The following is a 23,709-nucleotide window of genomic DNA, read 5'->3' on the forward strand; positions in this document are numbered from 1 at the left end:
ACGAAGCTGTGAGGGTTCTGGAGCACAAGTCTTATGGGAAATGACTGAGGGGACTGGGATTGTCTAGTTTGGAGAAGAGGAGGCTCAGGTGAAGACCTCACTGCTCTCTGCAATGACCTGAAAGGAGGTTGTAGGGATGTGGATGTCAGCCTCTTCCCCCAGGTAACAGAGAGAGGATGAGAGGGAATAGCTTTAAGTTGTGCCTAACGGGATTCAGGTTGGATATTAGGAAAAAATTATTCTCAGGATGGTGAGGCATTAGAAGAGGCTGCCCAGGGGAGGTGGTGGAGTCAACTGTTCCTGAAGGTGCTCAAGAATTCTGTAGACGTGGCTGACTGAGGAGCAATTGTCCAGTGGGCATGGTGGTTGACAGTTGGACTAGATGACCCTATTAGAGGCCTTTTCCAATCTTTTCATCTTTTCAATCTTTTCAAATGATTTAATGATTCTACGATTACTCCTTTTTTACCACACTTAAAAATTAGTACCTGTTGATCTTATCTGCCTAAGAAAGATCACTGTCCTGTCAGTCATACAGTGACTAGTAGTAACGGAGAAGAGTATTTAGGCTTCCCCTGCATCATGTATCTGTAATAGCATGGCTTAGCCTTTTCCGTTTCAGTCACGCCCACAGTCTGTCTGGCACCCTGTTCTGCCAAGCTTTTAAAGATTTCTTCCTTTGCAAAAGCGTTACACATTGTCAGCTTAACAGTCAGTGCGGCTGCCTGCACGTTTCCACGCTCGACGTGAAATGCGCACTGTCCGCTACTCCCTCCTTACGACCGCTAACAGAGCCCGTGTGACCAACCCCGAAACCCGCTCCCTGCAGCGGTAGCGGTTTTAAATCCCCTCCGCCCGCGGTACACGTTGGCGGAACGCTGCGGTTTCGCAGCCCCGCGGGCAGACAGCCGTCAACCATCGCTGTTCGTCCCGCAGCGAGGGACTGAGGGGGCCGCGGGAGCGGGGAGAGGATGAACTGAAGGCTGCCGCTGGGACGGGCAGCCGAAGAAGGGCTCAGAGTGCGTGCCGTGCTCCCCCCGGCCCCCGCTCCGCCGCTATCTTCAGCGCCCGTCCGGAGGTTTTCACCTGGGACACGGTAAAAATGGAGGTTTGGGTGCGGAATCCAGAGGCCCAGCCCCGCCTCCCAGAGCTGCGGGCGGGGGCGGCAGGGCGCTTATCCCGGGCCGGGACCCAGTCGGCGTGGCGCACCGTACTGCTGCGGGCAGGTGAGGAGGGCGGGCGAGGCGGGCGGCGGCGGGGCCCGGGAGGGGATCGCGAGGGGATCGCCGTGCCGCGGGGACGGCAGGCCCTGCGGAGCTGTGCGGATGGGCTCGTGCGAGGAGCCTTCTTCGGGGCAAGTGTATGAGAAACGCTCCTCTGGATTGAGCGCCCTATGTGCGCATGCAAAAGGTGGATTGCGCGCTGAAAGCAGGGGGACGGGGCTCTGTCATTTCTTGCCGGGTGGCAGTTCTGCTTCGGAGGGGTGGGTCCGTCAAGTTTTGGGGTGGATGCGCTCATAATTTAAGGGAAAGCCTTAGAAACACAGCAGTATACAAAGTGTTTGGATTTATGGGGAAAGGAATGGTGGGCTGTGTCTGTATGGGAACAGCAGGAGTTATTTTCTGTGGAACTGTCATAAAAATTCTGGGAAACATAAAATGGGATTTATTTTATGTCTAAAGGCAAGATGTAGAGTTGAACTGTTATATCACTTCTATTGTGAAATAGAGCAGTTAGCCTTGACGGAATAGAAAGTAGGAGCCTGAAAAAAAAAAAAAAAAAAAAAAAAAACAAAAAAAAGCAGTTATCAAGAAGTTCTGTCCAGAGGAGTTTCAAACTGTTTAATGCTGCTCTTCCCACTATGCTCTGCTAAGCCTGCAGACAAGAGCAAAGCGCTGGGCAGCAAGACCAAAATTATCCACTATTCAGTTGAGGCTGGAAGCCAGCTGTGAGGTTTTAATTTTGCTGCCGCAGGTCTCTTGCGGCAGTTTCATTGTTGCTTTTCTGTTCCCTGGATTGTTGTGTTAGCTGATATGCCTGTTCTTATTGACAAATGCTCCTTCAGTATGAGCTGAGGATCTGAATGACTTACACTATATGGGTATTTTATTGGAAGGGTAGCTCCCTTTAAGAAAGATGTTACTTCTGTCTCCCAATGACATCATTTGCAATCTCATACTGTAGATAGGGTTATTACTCTGGAATTTGGTATGCTTTATAGGCGGAGCCAAAACAAACATCTTGCACGACAACACAGATGATGTTTTCTGGAAGAGCAATGGAATTATTCAGATCAGTAACATTTCATATCCATCCTTAGTTGAGATGAGAAAAAAATGGTTCCTTGACTTAAGGAAAGTTCATTCCGAAGATGTTATGCCTGTTTGTTAGGCTTTTATGGCATGCTCAGTATTAAAGAATATGGGAGCTGCTCTTGGCTCAGATTTTAGAAGAGCAGAAGAGGAATTTCTCCCTAAAATTCTCAGCAAAACAGCAGTTACGAGCAATTTTGGTAACTCTCACGTTGTCCTGCTGTGCATAATCAAATGGGTCTTCAGGAAATGATTTGTAACAGGCACTTGGATAGATGTGTAATAATTTCTCTGTATACTGACTGATAAAAAGGATGCTGCAAAGTTGTGTTGGTCTCAGCAAGGGGCTGGTGAGAGCTATCCAGCAGGACATGGCAAACATCCATGTCCTACCTATCCTGCAGTGGTCTTTTTTTACACTGGCAGTACAGAGAGATGCATTTAGCGTGTTGGACTCAAACTCACATCATATGGTTGAAACCCTGGTCAGGGTTCATTCTTTCCTTATGAAATGTTGGAGGCAGTGTACAGCTTAAGTATGGGACCTAGAACTGAAACTCAATTGAGTGTCCTAGCTACAAGGAAAAGTCATGAAGTCATGCTCCTTGTTTTTTGTTTTGTTTTTCTTTGTTAATAATGTGTTCTTTTTCTGCTCTGGCAAACTGGAATGATGTAGAATTGGCTTGTGACCTGCCAGCCACTTCCCACCCGGGTGTAAAGTTAACTCTGTGTGTGGCAAAATACTTCCATGTATCCTCAGTAAAATTTGTACTGGCATTAGTAATGTACTTTAATAATCTGTTCCCATGAGTGGCTTTGCTTGTGCCAATGCTTCTTCAGTCATCCTGTTAGCAGGGGGCTGGCTGCTCCTGCTGGGCACTGAGCTGGGGGTGCCCACACTGGGGTGCAGTGAGAGGTGAAGGGTGCTGGGAAGTGACTTCTGTCTCTGTGCAGGTGTGTGGCTCATGGTGACCCTTCTACAAGCCCTCAGCAAGACCTGTACAAGAGTAAAACCTCTCATTTCCCCAGAAAGTGTAGGTGCATTTGTTTAAAAGGTTGCTTTTTTTTCCAGTCTTCTGGATTTCCCTGATGTTTCCAGAGTTATTGAGAATGAGTATGGAGAGGCCAGAGTGATTTTCAGTTTGGCTTTCTGTTTTATTTCCTTTATTCACTTATTTACTGATTTTGAAGCATGTTAGCTACAAGAAGACACCTGAATGTGTTATATGTTAATTTTAGTGTTTTAGTAGATTATACAATCTCTCAATCCCTAGGTTCCAGTCAGTGCTTAGAATATTCTAATTAATACCTATATCACACAGCTATTATAATTATTATCAGTATATTTACTACATGCTTAGAAATTTTGTGTGTGATTTTTTTTAAGAAATTCTAAGTTTAGCTACTGGCTGTAGTAGCTCCCAGTCTGAAGACTCCATAACAATGTGGAATCCATTCCCTTCCTTCCTCACCCAGCATTGCAGGCGGAATGAATTACTGGCAGTGGCGTTCACAGCCTCTGGTTGAGTAGCTTGGGGCAAGCCCTCAGCATTGCCTTTTCCTAAGGCCTTGCAGCAGAGCATACTTCACAGGCAGGGAGGATTTGTAGTCCTTATTCTGTGTCAGCAACTTAAACCAATTAGTATATCCTTGCTATAGAATAGCACCACTATATCAGCCTTATCCTTCTTAAGCACCTTCTAAGCAGGGTTTTTAATATCCAAATCATTCAGACTACTCCTTTTATTTCTTTCATTTTACCAATAGAGTTTCTCACTGGTGAGAGTTTCTAAATCTTGTTATATTTTATCCAGGCACCTACCACCAGTATATAAACAATTCCATACCAATTTTGTGTTGCTCTTTGCCAGTTTGGTTTCATTTGTGACATGCAGAGCATGATACAAAACAGTGCTTGCTTCCTCTGTGCTCCTAGCTTAATGTCCTTGCAGCTACTGCAGTTGATTTCTTTGGCTTGGTAGCAGCCATGTCCTGAGGAGCCGAGCCAGTGTTCGTGATACTGAGGCTGTGCTTTACACCAGTCCACTCCAGTATTTTACCCAGGGCTTCCAAGAAAGAAAAGAGTCAGTGCATCTCTTGTAAGTATTCAGCTGAAGACACAACGTCAGAGCTAAGTCTAGGCTTGCTGTACTCTTATGATCTTGGCACTGACTGTAGCAACTGTAATTTGTTTCTTGTTGGTACTTGTTCTGGTGTTGGGCCAGAAGAATTTACTTGTTAAACAAGCAGTCACCTGATTGAGGCTGAATTCAGTTATGGATCACTGACTCTGTGATGTTTAAATCTCTGGCTAATGCTTAAGACGCTTAAAACAAGCAAGAGATGCTGTGATGCTGTTGCACTCCAGAAAGACCGTTACCTGCTGTAATGCAACTGGAGTCAAGTGCAGGAACAGACCAATTAAGAGCTGTGTTTGGGGCCATGGAGCTTTTGCCAGGCCTGTTAAGTCTGAAAGAAGGGTGTATTGGCATTGTTGTGTGGATGGGAAAGAGCAGCAAAGAGCTTCTTTTCATAGTGCTGCCAGCAATTAGCAAATGCTGCCCCAGACTCCTCTGGCTCTGAGAAGGAGCCAGCTGTTCAGGCTTTTCCTAATGGCAAAATTGTCTTGAAGGTCTGCTGGGAAGAAAGGTGTTCCTAAGGTACACCCCTTACTTGCCTTGTTGCACTCTGGACTCCAGCCCTTGTACTCAGAATCCTGTTGTCTAGCAGTGTAGGAAAGACACTTAAGTACATATGATAATCTCATCATCCTTTACAGGCAACAGTGGTAGCAATTACCAGCAGTTATCTTAACATGACAGAAAGAGGAAACACGTTTGACTTTGAGATATGACAAAATAGCTATCAGATATATCTATGGTAAAAATTTTCTTTTAAATTGAGAAGCTTGCATGATCAATTAGATTATTATTATTATTTTTCTCTTTCATGCAGGACATGATAGATAGAAGAGAATCCTGCACCAGGACAGATACCTATGACCTACCTAAGCTACTTTGCTTATGTGCTGGAAGAATGGATTGTAGTGGAGTACTTGAAGAAATATTTTTTCCACATAGTCATCATATCAGTGACAATTAGTGCAATATTAGTTTTTTTTATAGTTCCTTTAACAATCCTCTTTTTCATTTACCTTACTAACGTGTTGCTTATAATATATCAGAGGAATGGCGAGGTAAAAGCAGATCCCTTGAGTGATGTTTGGGATAGTGCAAGGAAAACTGTGGCAAGCTTCTGGGATATATATGCAAGAATATGGCATGGTAAGTATGACATGACTTAACTGGAGCTTTGAATTACAGTCAGTAGTAAGTATGCCTAAGTTTTAATTTTAGATATCTTCCAAATGTATGCAAGTGATTATGTGTGTATATATATATATATATATGTGTGTGTGTGTGTGTGTGTATATGAAGTTGCACTTTCGTTTGGCATCTAACCAAAATTTCTCCCTCAAAGACTGCAATTTAGAGTATTTAGAATATAAGGGAGCAATGAGATTATGTACAGGATACATTTTTCTAGGTGAATAGGCAGATGCTCTTCTTTTTATATGGTATCAGAATGAAGTACTGTATTAACGTTAGTTTTACTGAATTAAGGGCAAGGGAGATACAAAAGCAGGAATAAAATTATGTAGCTTGTTACAAACAGCTACAAAACAAAACAGCTTAATATGGGATTGAAAAGAAAATAATTCATTGGAAATGCAATTGCTGTATTTTTGGCTGAGGAAAACTTATGTGTTGTGATAATATAATTTCAAGAACTGTATGGAAAAAGAAAAAATAAGATGCCACGTTTAAGTTTGTACTGTAGAAGAACTTAAAAGTAACATGGTTTTTAGTTTAATTATGCTTAACCTTCAGACATTTTTTCACCACACCTTAGCCCCTAGGGAAATCCTCAGCCAGAAGCTCGACACCTGTTCTTTGCACAGATGTAGTTTAAGTCTATTAGCAAGACTTAACTTGCTGCCCTAAGGATAAAGAATAATAGGTTGTTATCAGTTACTTGCTGCTCTTCTTCACAGCTTTTACTCTTAATCTTTAAATATCCTGCAACTTAGAACTTCCTTAACCTATTTTTAGAACTCTGCCTGCACTGTCCTTGTCTTTTCCTCCCCAGATGGCTTGTTTATGGAGCTGTATCAGGGATGGAGATGAAGGCAGGCCAGGTGGAATAAAGTTTTTATTTAGTAGAAGCTGTGGCTTTTGCAAGCCTCCTATTTTGGTTCCACCTAAAGCCTAGATCAAATATAGGAAAAGCCAGGAAAGAGATTCATAGAAGTCCATGTCTATGAGGAAGTTCGCTTCCCCCATGAAGGAATGGTTTTAACTCTCATGGAGCCAGTTTGTATTTTGTGGATTCTTTTCTGGACGTAATACGAAGTTGCCATAGTTTATGTACTTATGTAAAATCAGAATGAAAAGTTCCCCAGCCTTTCAGTACTAAAGGCAGCCTATAAATAGGAGGGGAGTCAAGTCTTTGGAAGGGTTGATAACAGCAGGACAAGGGGAAATGGTTTTAAGTTGAAGGAGGGAAGGTTTAGGTTGGATATCAGGGGGAAGTTCTTTACAGAGAGAGTGGTGAGGTGCTGGAACAGGCTGCCCAGAGAGGTTGTGGATGCCCCATACCTGGAGGTGTTCAAGGCCAGGTTGGATGGGGCCCTGGGCAGCCTGGTCTGGTATTAAATGTGGAGGTTGGTGGCCCTGCGTGTGGCAGGGGGTTGGAGATTCAACCCTGGCCATTCTGTGTGTGTGTGTGTGCGCGCGTCCCCTTCTTCTCCGAAACTTTTCATTCTGTCTGACACGAAATAGAGATTTGTATTTCCATATTTCAGGAAAGCCTCATAGTTGTTTGCCTCCCCTTCTGATGAAGCTGTTTCATACTTGTACAGAACTGTGGGTTTTTGCTTGTTCGTTTTTTTCACAGTAGCCTGAAGAAAGTTCCAAACAGGCAAAATTTTGCAGTGATGTGATTAAACTCGTGGGAAAAGGCCTGTTTCAAGTCTGATCTGAGGATTAAGTTGTTCAATAAAGTAAACCACTAAGTAGCATAATTTGTGGTGTTTGAGGGGCTTTCTCTTTGCTGTTAATCATAAGTTCCATACAGAACTTAACTCTTTTCAAGCTAATGCACAGGTGTTTACAACTATCTGGAAGTCAATTAATAAAGGACAGTAAAAAGTTTGCTTTAAATTGCCAAGCTATCATTGTTGGTGCACTGCTTTGTATCCCAAACAGGTTATGAACTTCACGGTGTAGAAAACCTACCAGAAGGACCAGGCATTGTTGTTTATTACCATGGAGCTATTCCGATAGACTACCTCTACTTTTTATCTAGGCTATTTCTCTGGAAGAAGAGACTTTGTCTGTCTGTAGCTGATCATTTTGTCTTTCGTTTACCAGGTAAGAGCATGTTCCCTTGTACAGGCATCCCGAATGCACTCAAGCTGTTGCTGATCTTGGCAAAAATAACATTTACTACAATTGGAAGGCTTTTAAGAGGATATCAGAAATAAGATGAAGGTTACCAGATTGCTGCAAAAGAGATCTCTTTTTCAAGAGATAAGTGACAGAGTAGTATTTCAAATTGAAGAGTAAAATATTTTTGTTATAAATACATAGTAAACTTAAACAAACAAAAAAACCCACCAACAACCAGAATGCCTACAAATAATAGGAGGCAGGACTCTCTTTTTGCTGCATTAGTAGAAAATGTAGTTGAAGGTAATAGACTGAATAAAACTGTTTTTCATGCAGCCTTTCTTGTGCTACTAATCTGTTTTTTAGCAGAAAAATTGCATTTTGTAGATCCATTCTTTGAAGAATGCTCATGAGGATATGCTGTGCCAAACTCTCCAAAAGGCTTCTGATCAGGTCCTTCATAAAAGTCTGTTGGATAATTACACTGTTACAGGAGAAGTCTTGTGAATTAGTAACTGGTTAAAAAGTGGGAAAGAAAGGGTAGAAATAAACAGTTCATTTATGTTACAGGGAAGTAGTAGTTATTGGCTTATCAATGAAAATCTGTGCTGGCACCTATATTGTTTGAAATGCTCATAATCTACATCTGAAGTGAGGTAGCAAAACTTTATCCTGGTTGTTTTTTTTTTTTTTTTCAAAGCAGTAAAAATTGACATTACAGTTATCTAACCATAATGAATCGCTAACATTAAATGATAGATGAAACAATATTAAATGTAATGCGCTGCAGGGAAAAAACAACAACTTTAAATAGGCAAATAATAAACAGATAATTAGGCTTTAAATTCTGTAGATGACTTTAGGAAAATGTCAGCTCAACTCTCAGCAATTACTGAGAAGGAAGCAGAATTTAAGGATTATCATGGAAAGAGAAGAAACAAAAACCTGCATGAAGGTGCTCATAATGCACATGGTATCCAAACTTGAGTGCTGAGTGGAGTTCTGTTCTCCAGATGTAAGTAAAGCTACAAAGTAATTAATACACACACACACACACACACACACACACACACACACACACAAAACAAACAAACAAACAAAACAAAACAAACAACAACAACAACAAAAAAAAAACAAAACAAAAAAACAAAACATAGATGATCAGAGGCCTGGAATGGCTTCCTCTGAGGAGCCAGGTAAAAGGAACAGGAACAGAAGTCCTACATCACTAAGGAATATAAAAATGGTTGTCAGGTGAAGTTCCTGGGGACTGGAAAAATGGAAACGTTGCTCCCATTTACAAGAAAGGGAGAAAGGGAGAGCATGGGAACTACAAGCCAGTGAGCCTCATCTCTGTGCCTGGAAGATCATGGAACAGATCCTCCAAGAAGACATGTTAAGGCACGTGAGGGACAAGGGGGTTATCTGAGAAAGACAGCATGGCTTCACCAAGGGAAGGTCATGCTGACCAATCTGGTGGCCTTCTATGATGGAGTGATGGCATTGGTGGACAAAGGGAAAGGCGACCGATGTCATTTACCTGGACTTGAGCAAGGCCTTTGACATGGTCCCCCACCACATCCTTATCTCCAGATTGAAGTGAGAAGGATTTGAAGGGTGGACTATTTGGTGTGTAAGGAATTGGCAGGAAGGTTGTGGTTTGATACAGTAGTTGGCAATCCTGCCTGTGGCAGGGAGGTTGGAATTTGATGATCCTTGAGGTCCCTTCCAACCCAAGGCATTCTATGTGCTTTTCCATCTATGTTTTGGGCAAATCCCAGAGAAGAGACTCATTTAATGGTTTGCACAGTGTTGAGACTACCGTGTTAAATCGGTACAGCAGCCCAACTTAACCACAGAATACTCAATTTAACAGTTTAAAAATCAGTGTTTAAAATGTTAAAAATCACGTCTTAAAAGAACTCTAAAAATACATGCTTGTTAAGTATTTGTATAGCAAGCCATATCCTACTGAAAAAGAAAATTTACATTTATTCTGTATTAAAATCTATTTTAAAAGAACTGGCAAGAATAGATACTTTCAGATTTCTCGCTGTGCTGCACAAAACTCAGTTGTGTGACTGCTGTTTTGATAATTATGAAAATAGTGTGTGTAAGCTTTGACTTACTGAGGTGCACTTGATAAGTCGGTTCATCTTTATAAGATGTGAGCAAAAACACTGCCAACCAATATTCAGTCTGTATGTATTTTATTTTCTTGGTACTTTAATCTATGTTCATGAGCATTAGATTTTAATTTGGCTGTAATCTTGTTCTTACATGCTGCTTATTTATTGCAGGGCTCAAATTATTACTGGAAGTGACTGGTGTTATGCCAGGTACAAGGGAGGAGTGTCTCAGTGCACTGAAGAATGGACACTTGGTGTCTATTTCACCAGGTGGAGTTAGAGAAGCCCTATTCAGTGATGAAAGTTACCAACTCATGTGGGGAAATCGAAAAGGCTTTGCTCAGGTTGCTCTAGATGCGAAAGTGGTGAGTATTATATGTATATTTCATTTCTTGTATTGACTGTATTTCAGAAATCTACACTGTGGTCTTTCACAATACTGATGTAATGCATTCGTGTTATCCTTTTTTTTTTTTTTTTTTTTTTTTTCTGAGGGGGATCCAGGATTTTGTTCTTACCATTTATCTTCATATTTGTGAAAGATTGTATCAACCTGCATAAGATGATGCATCTGCATTAGCACTCGAGTTTGACTCGAGTGAAACAGTTTTTTCATCTTCCTCACTCATTATGCTTTCATTTGCACCATGGAACAATGTCTGAATACATGAGCTGCATTCCTTTTGGCAGAAACTAAAACAAAAATTGGAATCTAATATCCTCCAACTTCGCATGGGCATTCAGTCAATGGTACCGGATAAGAATTAGTTCTAAGTAAATGCAGGGCTCTGAAATGTATTCAGTGTTGATGTCAGATCCCCAGAGTCAGCTGTTTTCCTCCAGAAGAGTGTTCCTGTTAGTTCCCACTGTGCTAAAGTACACATGGCCACAATTTCAGTTATATTGTCCATATGAATGATGGCCTTCAAATACGAACTTCCACCACTGTGTCTGATATCTTCCACAAAACTTGAATTTCTTACCACCATTTTCTTTTTCTTTTTGCATAGCTGTATCTAATTTTTTTATCCTATTTGTTGCTTCTCATACTCTTAGCTGCTTTTGCCAAAACACACTGGGTTGCGAAATGTGTCCTTTTGTGTAATATTTCTTCACTGCTCTATCTGCCTTTGAAATCTTGTGGGAAGAAAACTAAACACTAGAATAAATTTAGAGAAATTTAATTGCTCAGTGGAAAAAGTATTTTTAGCCCAGGACTCATAACTCTTTGTTGTATGGCCTTTTGAAAGTCACACTTTTGTGTTTCTGTTTCCTCTCTCTTTTTCCCAAAAAGTATGGGCTTTTAAATGCTAGCCAAAATACTCCATATATTGTAGGGTCTTGTACATCACCACTGGTAAGAAAATATCAGAATCTGGATAGGATAAACTCAATCAAAGTCATGTTAGCATTCCTTTACAGTATCTCTTCTCATGTATTAAGTTAATAATATACTTGAAAAGTCAGAGAGTTGTAAGTTTAACAACTTAAAGTGATTTCCAATCACTTGTTTTCATATCTGTCTTTCAAACTTCCCCAAACATTAGAACAATGTTTTGCCAGATATTTTCACTTCACTTGCAACCTTGTAGTGTTACCCTAACATGTAATATCGACATCTTTCAAATAAAAATTGAATTAAAAAATAATATTGTGTGACCTTTATCGAAAACTTCACAGAAATCCTTGCTGTGAATCCTCGTAATCTTTTCACTTTTCTATAATTCAGGAGGAGGGAGAGCTGAATAGTGAGTGGTAGCTAACATTCAAAAGCACCATCTGTTGACAGGTGTTTTTCCTACTGAGTTTGTGAATTGGGTATCCCTTGAGGATAAAGTTGTGGACTGCTTTTCAGGATAGTGAGCATCACTGCAATTATCTTGCAGGCTCCATTGAATTTTCGGCATCTTTGCTTTCTGGAAAGCCTTTGACCAGAATTTCTCTGGAAGCCTTTGACCAGAATTAACTGAGATGGGGGAAAAAAAAAAAAGAAAAAAAAAAAAGTTAAGTGCTAGGCACTTAATAATGTTGCCCACTCTACTGCTCATATGTACCATTTCTCATATAAAGTTAGGTCAACATTAATAACTGGACTCTGTCTTTTGACAAATTTTGACTTTGATTGCTCCTGTTTATACTTGCTACGTCCTTTTCAATACTGGTCAAACCAGTCTCAGACTTTGGCTCAAGGTTGTGTATAAACTCATCTAAACTGACAGAACTTGCTCTGTAAGGTAGCAATTCATGTGCTTTGCTAATACTTACTCAGATCCTCTCAGATCCTGGATAAAGGCAAGAGAAGACTGGTAGCACTTTGTTTTAAATTTATTCATCATACGCATTTATTCATCATACGTATAGCCGTCAGCCAAAGAAACACATTTTACTGTACCTGTTATGACTACATGGCAGTTCCAAATCTGCCACAGGTGACTTTAATGGGGATTTCAAGACTGAAATAACTTTATCTGAGTAGACATTGTCGTTCCTTGTATAATGTTACAGAAGTCCAACAGTTCTTGCACTGAAAAACTTGAAGAAAAAAAACCAAGAAATGTAGTTTTATCCTCTGTTCTTGCTTGCAGAATTCCACATTCTGTTTCCACTTCATCTTGTATAACTATTCTCAAGTGGGCACAGGGAATAGTGTTACTATTTAATGTAATGTTATGAATCAATGAACCTCCTGGACCTGGATCTGTATGAATTTCATTTAGGTTGGCCAGTGACCTGACCTTCAGAAACACCTCTATCTATGCCTGGAGTTTGACAGGCTAATGGAGACAAGTCATTTCTGAAGATTGCTACATCACTTTATCTATGTTTGTTTGCATCTTTTACCTAACTAGATACACAGGTGCTGCAGTTTTTAAATTTCTTATAAAAAGTAGTGCTTCAGACATTTTTCTTTCTTTTCTGTAATTTAAAATATACACATCTGAAGATCAAGAATGTTAGAATAATGGTGCCAGTCACTTTGGTTGGAGGCTGCAAAGATGCAGCAATGTCCTGAGACTGGTGATGGTAGGCTATAATATCCTGAGCAAAAACTGGGAGATCAATTGCAACCAGGTATTAAGAAGGGAGGGAATCAACAGTCAGGTGAGGAAGTGGTAGACAGTCTTAGTAAGCACAGGGTCAAAGGTGAGGTGGAGAATGGGGATGTTGTGTGTCTTCACTTCAGTGCGGCTTTTGACTGTGTTTGCCACAACCTTCTTGTAGACAGGCTGACAAAATCTGGGATAAGCAGGCAGTAAGATGGATTAAAAAGTGGCTGAACTGCTGGGCTGAGAGGGTGGTGATCCACAGCACAAAGTAAAAGTAAAGCTGGAATCCTTTGTTAATTATCTGAATGATGGGATAGAATGTACCCTCAGCAAATTTGATAATAGTTTAAAAAAAAAAAAAAAAAGAAAAAAAAAAAAGAGAGAGAGAGAGAGAAAATTGGCCAAAACACCAGAGGGTTGTGTTGCCATTCAGAGAACCTGGAGCAGAGAGTAGTCAGAAATTCTACTTTTCTGAAAGAGTGGTCAAGCACTGGAATGATCTCCAGAGCTTCCTCCTAACGTCAACTATCCTGCAGTTCTGTGATTTTATTTGTTTATTTGAGTTGGCTGGGTATGATCCAACTCAGTTTCAACATAGTGAATCTAAATCTATGGATTATGATTTTTCACTCAGAGAGTGGTGACGCACTGGAACAGGTTGCGTTGTAGATGCCTCATCCCTGGAGGCATTTAAGGCCAGTCTGGATGGCTCTGGGCAGCCTGGTTTAGTGGCTGGTGACCCTGCATGTAGCAGGGGGGGGTTAAACTAGGTGATCACTGTGCTCCTTTTTGACCCAGGCCATTCTATGACTGTAGTGTCTCAGCCAATCAGACCTAAGGCTCTGGTTGTGTTGCTTTATAGACACAAACATATATATATATATATATATAGTATGTACAGCTTTTTATCAGCCTAGGGACCAAATGCTGCTACTTTCTCTTTAACTCATCAAATGATCACTGTAGGCAAGTACGTTTTGCTGGTTAGATAGTGAAATGATTATTCTCTTGCACTCTTCCTAAGAAATTCAAAAGCTTTATGTATGTTCAATATTTTTGCAATGTGAAGGGTTGTTTTTTTTATTAAATGGTCATCACTTCTGTTCTGTGGTAGTGGTTCTTAACAATATGATGGTGTTCTGTGCTTCCTTTCTTGAAAAGTAATTTCAACATGTTCAAAATACAGTTCCATGAAATGTAAAGGGACAATACAGGTGAGAAAACCTTTGTATGTACTGATTCCATTACTGTTATTTTGTCTGCAAAATATAAAATCTCATTGCAGACTGTAAGATACGACTTTCAAGTTCAGCTATCTCATGTGTCTTTCTTTTTAGCTACAATAATGAAGTGAATTTGCTTTCTTATTCTGTAATTGCTGAAGGACGTGCACTTCAGAGGGAGTCTAGTACAGGTCAGTGAGGAGATACAGTTACCTTATTTGTCCAAGGAATTTGCTGAAGTTTCTTCCAATGGCCTTATTATCCAAATATTATTTTAGTGACACCTTTCCTTGAGAAATACGTTACTTTGAGGTGAGCCAAATGTGAATGTCTACTTGCTTTCTGCAGGACTTCATGAACTGATTGCTTTTCTATTCACAGCATACATGCTTAACATTAGACAGAGAAATTGTAAAAACTTTATTTTTTGATTCTGTAAACAATACTGCAATAAATGCATAACATAAATGTAATTTCTCATAGAATTCCAGTTAAGTTTTAGAATGTACTTTCAAAGGGAAGGATATAAACCTTTCATACGTTATCACTTATTTTCCTCACAAGTGGTGACTTTAAAACAGCAATGTTTGTGGGAGCTGAGAAATATGATTCGGTTTCTATATTGGAGTTTATTTGATTCACTAACTTGCTGGCTTTTACTCAAATAACAGGATGTTTAGGTATTTCACTGTCCATTTAAGCTTTTACTGTAATATCAGTTAACATATATTACTCAAGATAAGCTGTGTATAACTGCATTTCAAAGGCACAGGAAGAAAAAACAGACCTAATCAGGATGCAAGTCTGTATTGAAAAAACCAACAAGGTAGACTAACAATAACTTTGAGAAAAAAGAACCAGCAGCTTTTGACATGGCTAACAGGTCACCAAATAACCACTAGGCCATCTCTGTCTGCCTGCCCCTTATACCTTGCTAAAAACAGCTATTGAAGTTCTGTATCTTTTTATCAGCACAATCACAGTAGGACTAATGCATTCAGAAAAACAGAAGTTGCTCTTCTAATTTTCTGTTTTGCTATGAGAGAGTTTAAGCAGTCGTCACCCTTTAAAACACCAGAGATTAAAAATGTGATTCTGATCTTGCATTACTCGAATAATCCTTGAATCAAACCTAAGGATTTGATCATCTGCCTGCTTACAGATAAGTACCATATTGCATCACAGTATGGTGAAACCAGGGCACTTGACTCTCACAGCCAAGTGTCCCAAAAGGGCATTGCATCTTATGTTGCGTGTGTGCAACTCTTTCTGAAAAGTTTCATTGGTACAGTCTTTAGTTAGGATTCCTGATGTCCAGGATAGGCTTTCAAAATGAGACCTGGGACACAAAACTCAAAATCAATTGCTGATAAAGGCACTTCATGCCAGTGTAAGGAAGCTTGCTGATTTATCATCTTGCTTAGGCAAAACAGAAGTTTAAGCCTTTGTTACAGTCACCAAAGAAGATGGGAAGACCATTCAGTAGACTATTGGCTACTGGGATATGATGCACTCTCCCTTCGTGACTTCCTAAGAAAAGTATTTAGCATGTGTCTATGTCTCAAACTGAAAAATTAATATATATAAATGATCAGAATTTTGGAACTTCTGGATCTCAAGATAAGCTCTAAATATAATGAATTACCATTGCAAGACACACTGCAACCTTCAGGATATTGATAACAAAATTTCATGTTTTCCACCTGACCAACCGATGACCATCTTTTGTATTCAAGTAATTTTCTTCGCCGTATTAACAGACACTAAAATATAGATTCAGATGTCTAATAACATTTTGACCTTTTTGTTTTTCATGGTTCCGTAGCCTATCATTCCAATGTATACTCAAAATGTCCGGGAGGGATACAGGATGTTTAAAGAACGAAGTAAGAACTTTAAAATATACTTCAAACATTTGGAATGTTTCATCCACTTTCCTCCTAGACTTTGCTTTTCAGACTTCTGCTTCCTTTAGATTCTTTAACATGCTCGTTGCAGGTCACAGGTATCTCAAATATTAACTGATTGTGTTGTGTGATTTCATTCTCTGATGCAGTGTTATTTCAGTGATCTATTAATTCTATCAAGCTTTGTGTTGGTGAACAGCTGCCTAAATCCTGTCATTTGTTCTTGATTGCCAAGTGAAGTGTGCATTTTTAAGGAATCTTCAAAATCCATCAGATTTCAAGCTTGCATTGTGTTGTCTGTGTCTATAACTCACTTTTTCCTTCTCTCCAGGATTTTTCAGACAACTGTATGAAAGTACTCGATTGCCATTCACTCCTCCATATGGAGGACTTCCAGTTAAATTTCGCACGTACATAGGGGAGCCAATACCTTATGATCCGAATATAACTACAGATGAATTGGTTGAAAAGGTAAGTTAGCTCTCCTTGCAATAGGTAGGGTTTGCTCCTAGCAGTTTAGGAGGCTGCATGCAAAACTCATACTAAGACTTTAAAAGCCAAGAATAAGCATAAATAGAAGAATGCTATTATGTTTACCTGTATAAGTGAAATTTAAAGTTCCCATGGAACTTGACTTGCTTATCTCAGTCAGGTCTAGTTGACCTCTGTCTGATGTTGCCTTGGAAAGAGCCAGGAAAAGTTTAGTTACCTTTTATTTATATTAGCATGACACACTGCCATCGCTCTGCAGTAGATCACTGTAGTATTTGGCTCTCTTGAGTTTAAATAGTTAAGAAAAACAAGGAGAGATTATTTTCTATCCCTAGCAGAAATACATAATTTGCATTATCTATGAATTTATGCATTCTCATCACAAATTTGCATTTGAACCTTATGTAAATTTTAACAGTGTTTAGTTATTGTCTTACTGCGTGTATGCTGAATATGATAAACTTACAGAAGAATTCATGTTGGGAAGGATGTATGGAGTTCCCAAGCCCGTTTTCAACACTGCCAGCTATGAAATCAGACTAGGTTAGTGAGCCTGGAAGTTGCATAAGTTTAATATCCGTATGTGTAGAGGCTACTTGAACTTAGTAACTCTCAGGTTTCATATGTCTCAGCAATTTGAGCCTAACCAAACTGCAATCAATGTTTTTATTCCTTTCATTTCAAAATAAACCATTGTTAGGATAGCTAACTAATATAAAAGACAACTTTTTTCTTAAATTAGATATATGTGTGAATTTCCCAATACCTCTTAAAACTGACAAGAAGCCAGTGATTGTACTGTTCTTTATCAGTGGGTATGTAAAGGTCAACTTTCTCCTCTCTTTCCAGACAAAGACTGCAGTCCAGGCTCTAATAAAGAAGCACCAAACAATCCCAGGCAGCATATGGAAGGCTTTATTGGACAGATTTGATAAGCATTGTAAAACTGATTAGAATACTTAAGTTTATTTTACTGTTTTTACAGCATGCAGTAAAAGACAGTGTCCTACAGCAGCAATGACTAATTGATGTTTAACCAGTTTAATTTACAAGCTTCTATAATCAACAGAAGAAAACAAAGAACCTCTTGAAGATTCCCCCGTTTAAGCTCTCTTGCTCTTTGAGAATATTCTTGAAGTCAGGAAGAGTGGGCCTTTCAATTAGAAAACTTACATATAATGGGCAATGCAAGTACAAAATTTCCCAAATGGAGATCATGTAGCCAGTTTGTGACAGGTTCCTAAAACAAATATTTACATGCATCCAATGGGCTCAAAAGGTTTGCCTGGTTCTGTGGGTTTTAAGAGTTTTGTTTTTAAGCCAGGTATTAGACTTATACAACACAGCAGCTTAATGGCTCAGTGTCCTTAAAGGTAAGAATCCTGCATCCAACGTTTTGCTCTGATGGAGAGAAGTCTTCTATCCCCTTGGTACAGTGAAGGGAGAGATCCCCTCCCTTTTTAGAAGATGAAAAAATCTGGCTTACTCTGGAGAAGAAATTAACAGTGACAGAAATTCCTGATTCAGATTCTAACTACAGTTTGATGAAAAAATTAAAGTTTTATACTCTCAAATCGGGGAAAAAAGAGCTTCAATTAAGTGTAGTGCTATGCAAATACACGTAGTAGTACTTTCAAGTCTGTGTTGGTACATTCATGCACTATTGCACCATGCAGTCCGGATACAGTGCTGCTTGGAAAGTGGATGTGCCAGCAGTGTCATTTTCCTAATACAGCTTTCAGAATACTGAATCTTGTTGTAAAACAGAATGTGCTTTTACAAGCTAGGGGATGTTACTATTGTTGGGAGTGGGAGAGCTTTGTGTAATTCATTAAAATTAATTCATTAAAAGCAACAAAGTCTGTTAACTTTGGACATGAAGGAAGGTCATTTTTTGTGCCTCAGTATTTTTTTCTTGTGCTTTTAATACCTACATAATCTTTTCCCTCAACATCCTAAAATTTTATGTAGCATCTAAGAAAATGCCTACTGTCATTAGAAATCTAAATGTACTCTTTGGATTAAAATAAACTTCTCCTCTTCCTGTATTCCTTCTCCATAAATATTTCTTGCACATCAGAAGAAGGGAGCAGAATGGACAGATGAGCATACCTTGAAGAATTTTTTTCCCTTAAGAAAAAAGAAAATAATCTTGTCCTGAAAAAAACTCAGATCTGTTCAAAGACAAGACTGTTTACTTGAACAGCTTAACTATAATTGCAGTATGCAAGCAGAAGGATTTTTCTCTCAGCAGAGACAAAACTCGAGCAAATTGAGATGCTGACTAGTATGCCTGGACATGAATAGGAATTCAGACCATTAAGTCTCATGTAACTTACACCAACAATGTAAGCTAAAATTCAAAGCCTCAGCTTAACGTAAATGAGAAAAGCAACTAAAAGAAAGGGCAAATACTAAAATGAATACAGATGATGAAGCAATAGTAATGAGGAGTAAGTGGATCTGAAAGCATTCCTTGTGTCACAGAAACTTCGCAGAAGGATGAGACAGCATCATGCTCTGACTGTCATATTCCATTCTCCAAGCACGTTAGCACTATCAGTTGATACATTTCCCTCACCTGTATTTTGGATGTTACACAACCTTTCAGACTCCACGTGCACGGGTACCTGACAGTGCTGCAACTTGGAATAAAGCACTACTAGCCTTGGAGAGAGGATATGTGATCCAAAACAGCGGTTATCTTTCAAAGAAGGGATTTGAGTCTGGATCTTCTATATCAGACAGCTCTGAACAGTTGTTCAGAAAGGCTTTTCTGGGCCTCTTCATCTTATAACTGCATCCCAATATTATTGGTGTCTGATCTGAAGTGTGTGAAACTGAATTTCTATAGGTTTTCTTCTAACACAGTTGTCTTGAGAGTATTTACTGGGTTCTCAAGGTGATGGACATGACAAATATGTCATTTAGAGATGTAAATGGTTTTGAATAAAGAACAAGACACTGATTTTTATCATATGAAAACAGAATTTAAACCATTTTTCCTCAGAAATATGTTAGAATACCTCACAGGAAAGAATTCTAATATAGAACTGCACTAATGTAGAAACTAGAACTTGAAGCTGATATTATAGAAACTAGCAGTAACAGGAGCTTCTTTTCATACAATTTAATTGCCTATCAAATTACTTCTCTACAATGCAAATTACCTTGTCTGTAATACATTAAAAAGAAAAATAGTAAATGCAGGTGACCTCTGCTTGCTTTAAAACCTAAGACATATTTATGACACGTTTGCTATAGTTTGCTTAATAAACCATGCAAGGAAATCCTGTTTGTTAACATTTTGTGCTTAATCTACAAGATGCTACACTGGGGACAAACATAATACTGAAACCCTGAAAAAAAATATTTGACAATAAAGTTACAAAAATGCACAACTGCAGAACCCCAGCTCAGAATTCCAATAAATTATGTACATGTAAAAGGCGGTCAAAAAAGCATGACAAAAATCTGCAGTTTGCAGCCAAATGATATTACCTAAGGTTGATGCCAAACAGTGCAGTTTTGAAAATTATTAAATTTCAGTCCAGCTGGTACAGTAGCTAAATGAGCATGTATGTCTGGAACCAAGCCTGGTGTAACTTCAATATCCCCTTATTTGTTAGATTTATTTGTGTTTTTGTCTTTTTTTTTAAAACATGCAAGTTAGATCCAGAAATCATATCCAAGGCTGCAAGACACTGAGGTCTTTGTTAACGATGCTGAAAACATCATGTCCAAAATGCAGAGTTTCAGGAATACTAAATTCAGTCAGATACTGCACAGAGTGACTTTAGAAGCAGAGTATCAGAACTAAAGCTGCTGGACTCCAGCTATGCTTCAAGCCAAAGCTATGTCATGGATATACGGTTGGACTGCACTATGTAAGACTATGGTTTGAATTCCTACTCCTGTCCTGGCATATCACGTAGCAGGCATACATTAAATATATATATATTTATTTTCTCCTGGTTCATTTTGGACATTACAATGGGTACCTGTGGGGACTTCTTTGCTTTTGGGTAGTTGACCCCAAGGGACCATGAAGGCTGTGTCATCTGAAGGGGTTTTCATAGAGAAACACTGTCTCCAAGTGTTGGTGGGGAGACGCAGCTCTGCATCTCGAGCACTGCGTCCAGGCCTGGGGCTCCCAGCATAAGAAAGATGTGGAGCTGTTGCAGCAGGTCCACAGGAGGGCCATGAAGATGATCAGAGGGCTGGAGCACCTCTCTTATGAAGACAGGCTGAAGGAGCTGGGCTTGTTCAGTCTGGAGAAGGCTCCAGGGAGATCTCATTGTGACCTTCCAGTATTGAGGGGAGTTTATGAACAGGAGAGAAGCCGACAAAAGCCAAGGTACTGCGGTGTAATGAAGGAAACATCACAAACTTGAGACAATGACAATGACACCACAGAGGACTCAATTTTGCAAACCGCAATGAGACACGAAGCCCCACAGCAGGTCGCCGGAGGTCCAGTTCCTCCCGCTGGCTTACAAAGCTCAGAAGCAAAGACACAAAGCGAGGCGACACAGCTCGGCGCCAGCGCAGCACCGCCAGCGCAGCGCCGCAACCACAGCCACACGCACGGCGCACACGCGACGCAGGGCCGATAACCCACCCGGGCTGGAGATCACGGCGCCCCCTGGCGGTGGCGGCGGCCTCCCCGCCGGAAGCGCGGCGTGTTGCAGCCGGACAGCGGTCCGGGCGGCTCCCGCCTCCCCGGCGGCGCGGAGTTCCTCCCTTTTCGCCTCCCGCCGCCTTCGTTATCTCCTCGCCCCCGCACCCGCCGGGGGCGCGGTGCCCCTCCCGTCTCCGCCCCGCGGGGAGCCGCCCCAGCCTGGCTGCCCAGCGGGCATCCGGCCTCCGCGGAGGCGGTGGGCGAAGGAGTAAAAGCGGGCCCCGAGAGTGACCGGGGGTTGGAGCCGGAGCCGCGGCCGCTGGGGGAAGGTGAGCGGCGGTTGCGGGGCCGGGCCGTGTGGTGTGAAGGGTGCGGCCCGGGGCAACTCCAGCCGCCGCCGTGCATCGAAGGGGGCTGGGAGCGGCTGGGCGAGCAGGCGAGAAGTGGTCGCTCTGGCTGCTGAGCGCGGTTCCTGCAGTTTCTTTTGGGAGAAAACGTGATCCTCCTCCGACTCTCTGCTGAAGGAGTCGCTGATGGGGCTGCCGCCGCCATGAGAAGCGAGGCCACTTCGTGTTTCCAAGCAAGAACAAAAAGCCCTGCTAAATTCCAGCGTCCTTTTAGATCGCGGGTGCCGTTAGCAGCGTTTCTGGCTTTTTATGTTGCTGCTGTTGTTTTTTACGGCGGCTTTGCTCGCTCTGGTGCAGATGCTCCCCGCGAGTGGCTGGCGGGGCAGGAGGCAGCGTTAACAGGGGCTTGTCTGAGTGAGACCCTAGGAGTCAATGAAAAGAACCGCGTGTTAGCCTGGTCTGTAAGCGTAAGTCTATGTGCTGTAGTGTTGGTCAGAGGAGATGTGCCTCTCTCATCTAGTGAGAATCCATAAGCAGCTCTATTAAGAAGTTATCACTGAAATTAGGTGTTTGGCTCACACTGCTTGGCAGGAAACCTGTTATGAATGTCAGCTAACGCAAGGCCTTTAAGGGTATGATTGTATTACAGAAAGGTTCTGCTGCTGATTTGGCAGAGGCTGGGGCTTTGTAGTACAGCACCCCACTGCGTTCTTGCATTTGGGTGGTGACAGCTGTCAGAGCACATCAGACTAGGACGGCAGGTTGAGCTGTTTGCTTCCAGGAGGACCTAATCAGAGGATGTCGCTGGTGATTCAAGAAAGCAGCGTACTTGATTTTGTAATTTTAACTGGGCTGACTCTAGGCAGTTCTAAAGTGGGACAGACCAAAATGATTCCATCAGTAGCGCATAAGAACTACCTTGGGCTTTTATTCATGATGGCCATGCCTGTACTTTGAGCGATGTGGTGGTGCCAACCATCCCTTTTTCAGCGCCAGTACCTCTGGTAAAGTGTTAGGTGTAACAATAACATAACGCTTAGGCTGGATACAGAGTATTCCTATGGAGCTCAGAACATATGCTGGACTTGTTATGGGAAGAGCAAGTTTACAGCCGGGAGGAGACCTTTGTCTGTTAAATGCTAAGTCAAGTAGCAGGGGGGATGGCTGTCCGCATGCTGTGCTATGTGAGCAAGGCTGTGGCATTAGATCAGGGAAGTGTTTGCTGCCTCTTTTCATCACTCACAATACCACGCATCCAGTTTAGAGCCCTACTGCGCAAGAAAGGGGCTGGCAGCCTGGAGGAGGTCCAGAGAAGGGCCAGCAGCGGTGCTGGGTGTCACATCAGATGGTGTCTGTGGAGAGGTGGAGGGAGCTGCCTTCATTTAGCTTACAGAACTTAAGGGAGATCTTGCTGCTCTTCATAATGAATAGTTATTGTTGGGGCTAGATGCTTTTCAGCCGAGAGACACAAGGCAACAGGTACAAATTGCAGCGAGGGAAATTCTGACTAGAATAAAGAAAAGCATTTTCACTATGAGGGTGATCAAGTGCTGGATTGGTGGCTGGAGGGATCTCTGTCTTTGAAGGTGTTACAGACTGGACTGGACATGACCCTGAGCAACCTAATCTAACTCACTGGCAGACAAATGTTGGGTTAGCCCAGGGATTCTTTCCAATCTAAATGATTTTGTGATCCTTTCAGGATTAGGAAGCAGGGTTTTCAGAGTAGGATTCACTGTCCCTAAGGGAAAGAAGTACAATAGATACTACCTACGTGTTTGACAACAAATGATTTTTATTTGTGCTACTAGTTAGTGCATACATTTGCAAGCAAACTTATAAAACTGCAGCGATTGCGTTTGAAGTATTGCATCTAACATTGCATGCAGAAAGCCAAGTCATGTTTTGCAAGGCTGGCATATGTGGACAGGACTTCAAACTTTCTCGATGAGGACTTGGTATTTGGAGAAAGCTGCAAACGATTAAAAGTAATAGGAAGGAATGCATAGCTTTGAATTATATTTCAAGATGTATGATCACCTCTGAGTTTTAAAAAGGTGTTTCTGTGGCAGAATTAATTTCTCCATCTTGTTTTCTAGCTAATAGGTGGGATGCTGGGGGAAGTCCATAACAATCTGGCAAACATCACAGCATTGAATCTTACTCTTCAGTACTGCTAGG

General features: G+C 41.1%; 2 protein-coding genes across 7 annotated transcripts in view; both read left to right on the plus strand.

Moving 5' to 3' along the window:
* Nucleotides 1-1,194: 1,194 nt before the first annotated feature.
* LOC122171979 (transmembrane protein 68-like) lies at nucleotides 1,195-18,464 on the plus strand. Its single transcript, XM_042839925.1, has 7 exons — nucleotides 1,195-1,226; nucleotides 5,268-5,596; nucleotides 7,580-7,744; nucleotides 10,063-10,256; nucleotides 15,987-16,047; nucleotides 16,400-16,539; nucleotides 17,410-18,464. The coding sequence occupies exons 2-7, from the start codon at nucleotides 5,311-5,313 to the stop codon at nucleotides 17,512-17,514; spliced, it is 951 nt and encodes a 316-aa protein (XP_042695859.1). The 5' UTR covers nucleotides 1,195-1,226; nucleotides 5,268-5,310; the 3' UTR covers nucleotides 17,515-18,464.
* Nucleotides 18,465-21,399: 2,935 nt separating this feature from the next.
* Nucleotides 21,400-23,709, plus strand: part of LOC122171848 (transmembrane protein 68) — a 29,966-nt gene continuing 27,656 nt past the window's right edge. For 3 of the 6 annotated variants that reach the window (XM_042839644.1, XM_042839643.1, XM_042839642.1), the window contains exon 1: nucleotides 21,400-21,510. The gene's annotated coding sequence lies outside the window, so the exon portion shown is untranslated. The remainder of the gene's footprint in view (nucleotides 21,511-23,709) is intronic. The other 3 variants (XR_006172110.1, XM_042839641.1, XM_042839640.1) reach the window with 1 other exon arrangement.

Source organism: Centrocercus urophasianus, unplaced genomic scaffold (genome assembly GCF_019232065.1).
Source record: "Centrocercus urophasianus isolate 14NV4802_14NV808 unplaced genomic scaffold, USGS_Curo_1.0 seq_11, whole genome shotgun sequence".
NCBI classification, from domain to species: domain Eukaryota; kingdom Metazoa; phylum Chordata; class Aves; order Galliformes; family Phasianidae; genus Centrocercus; species Centrocercus urophasianus.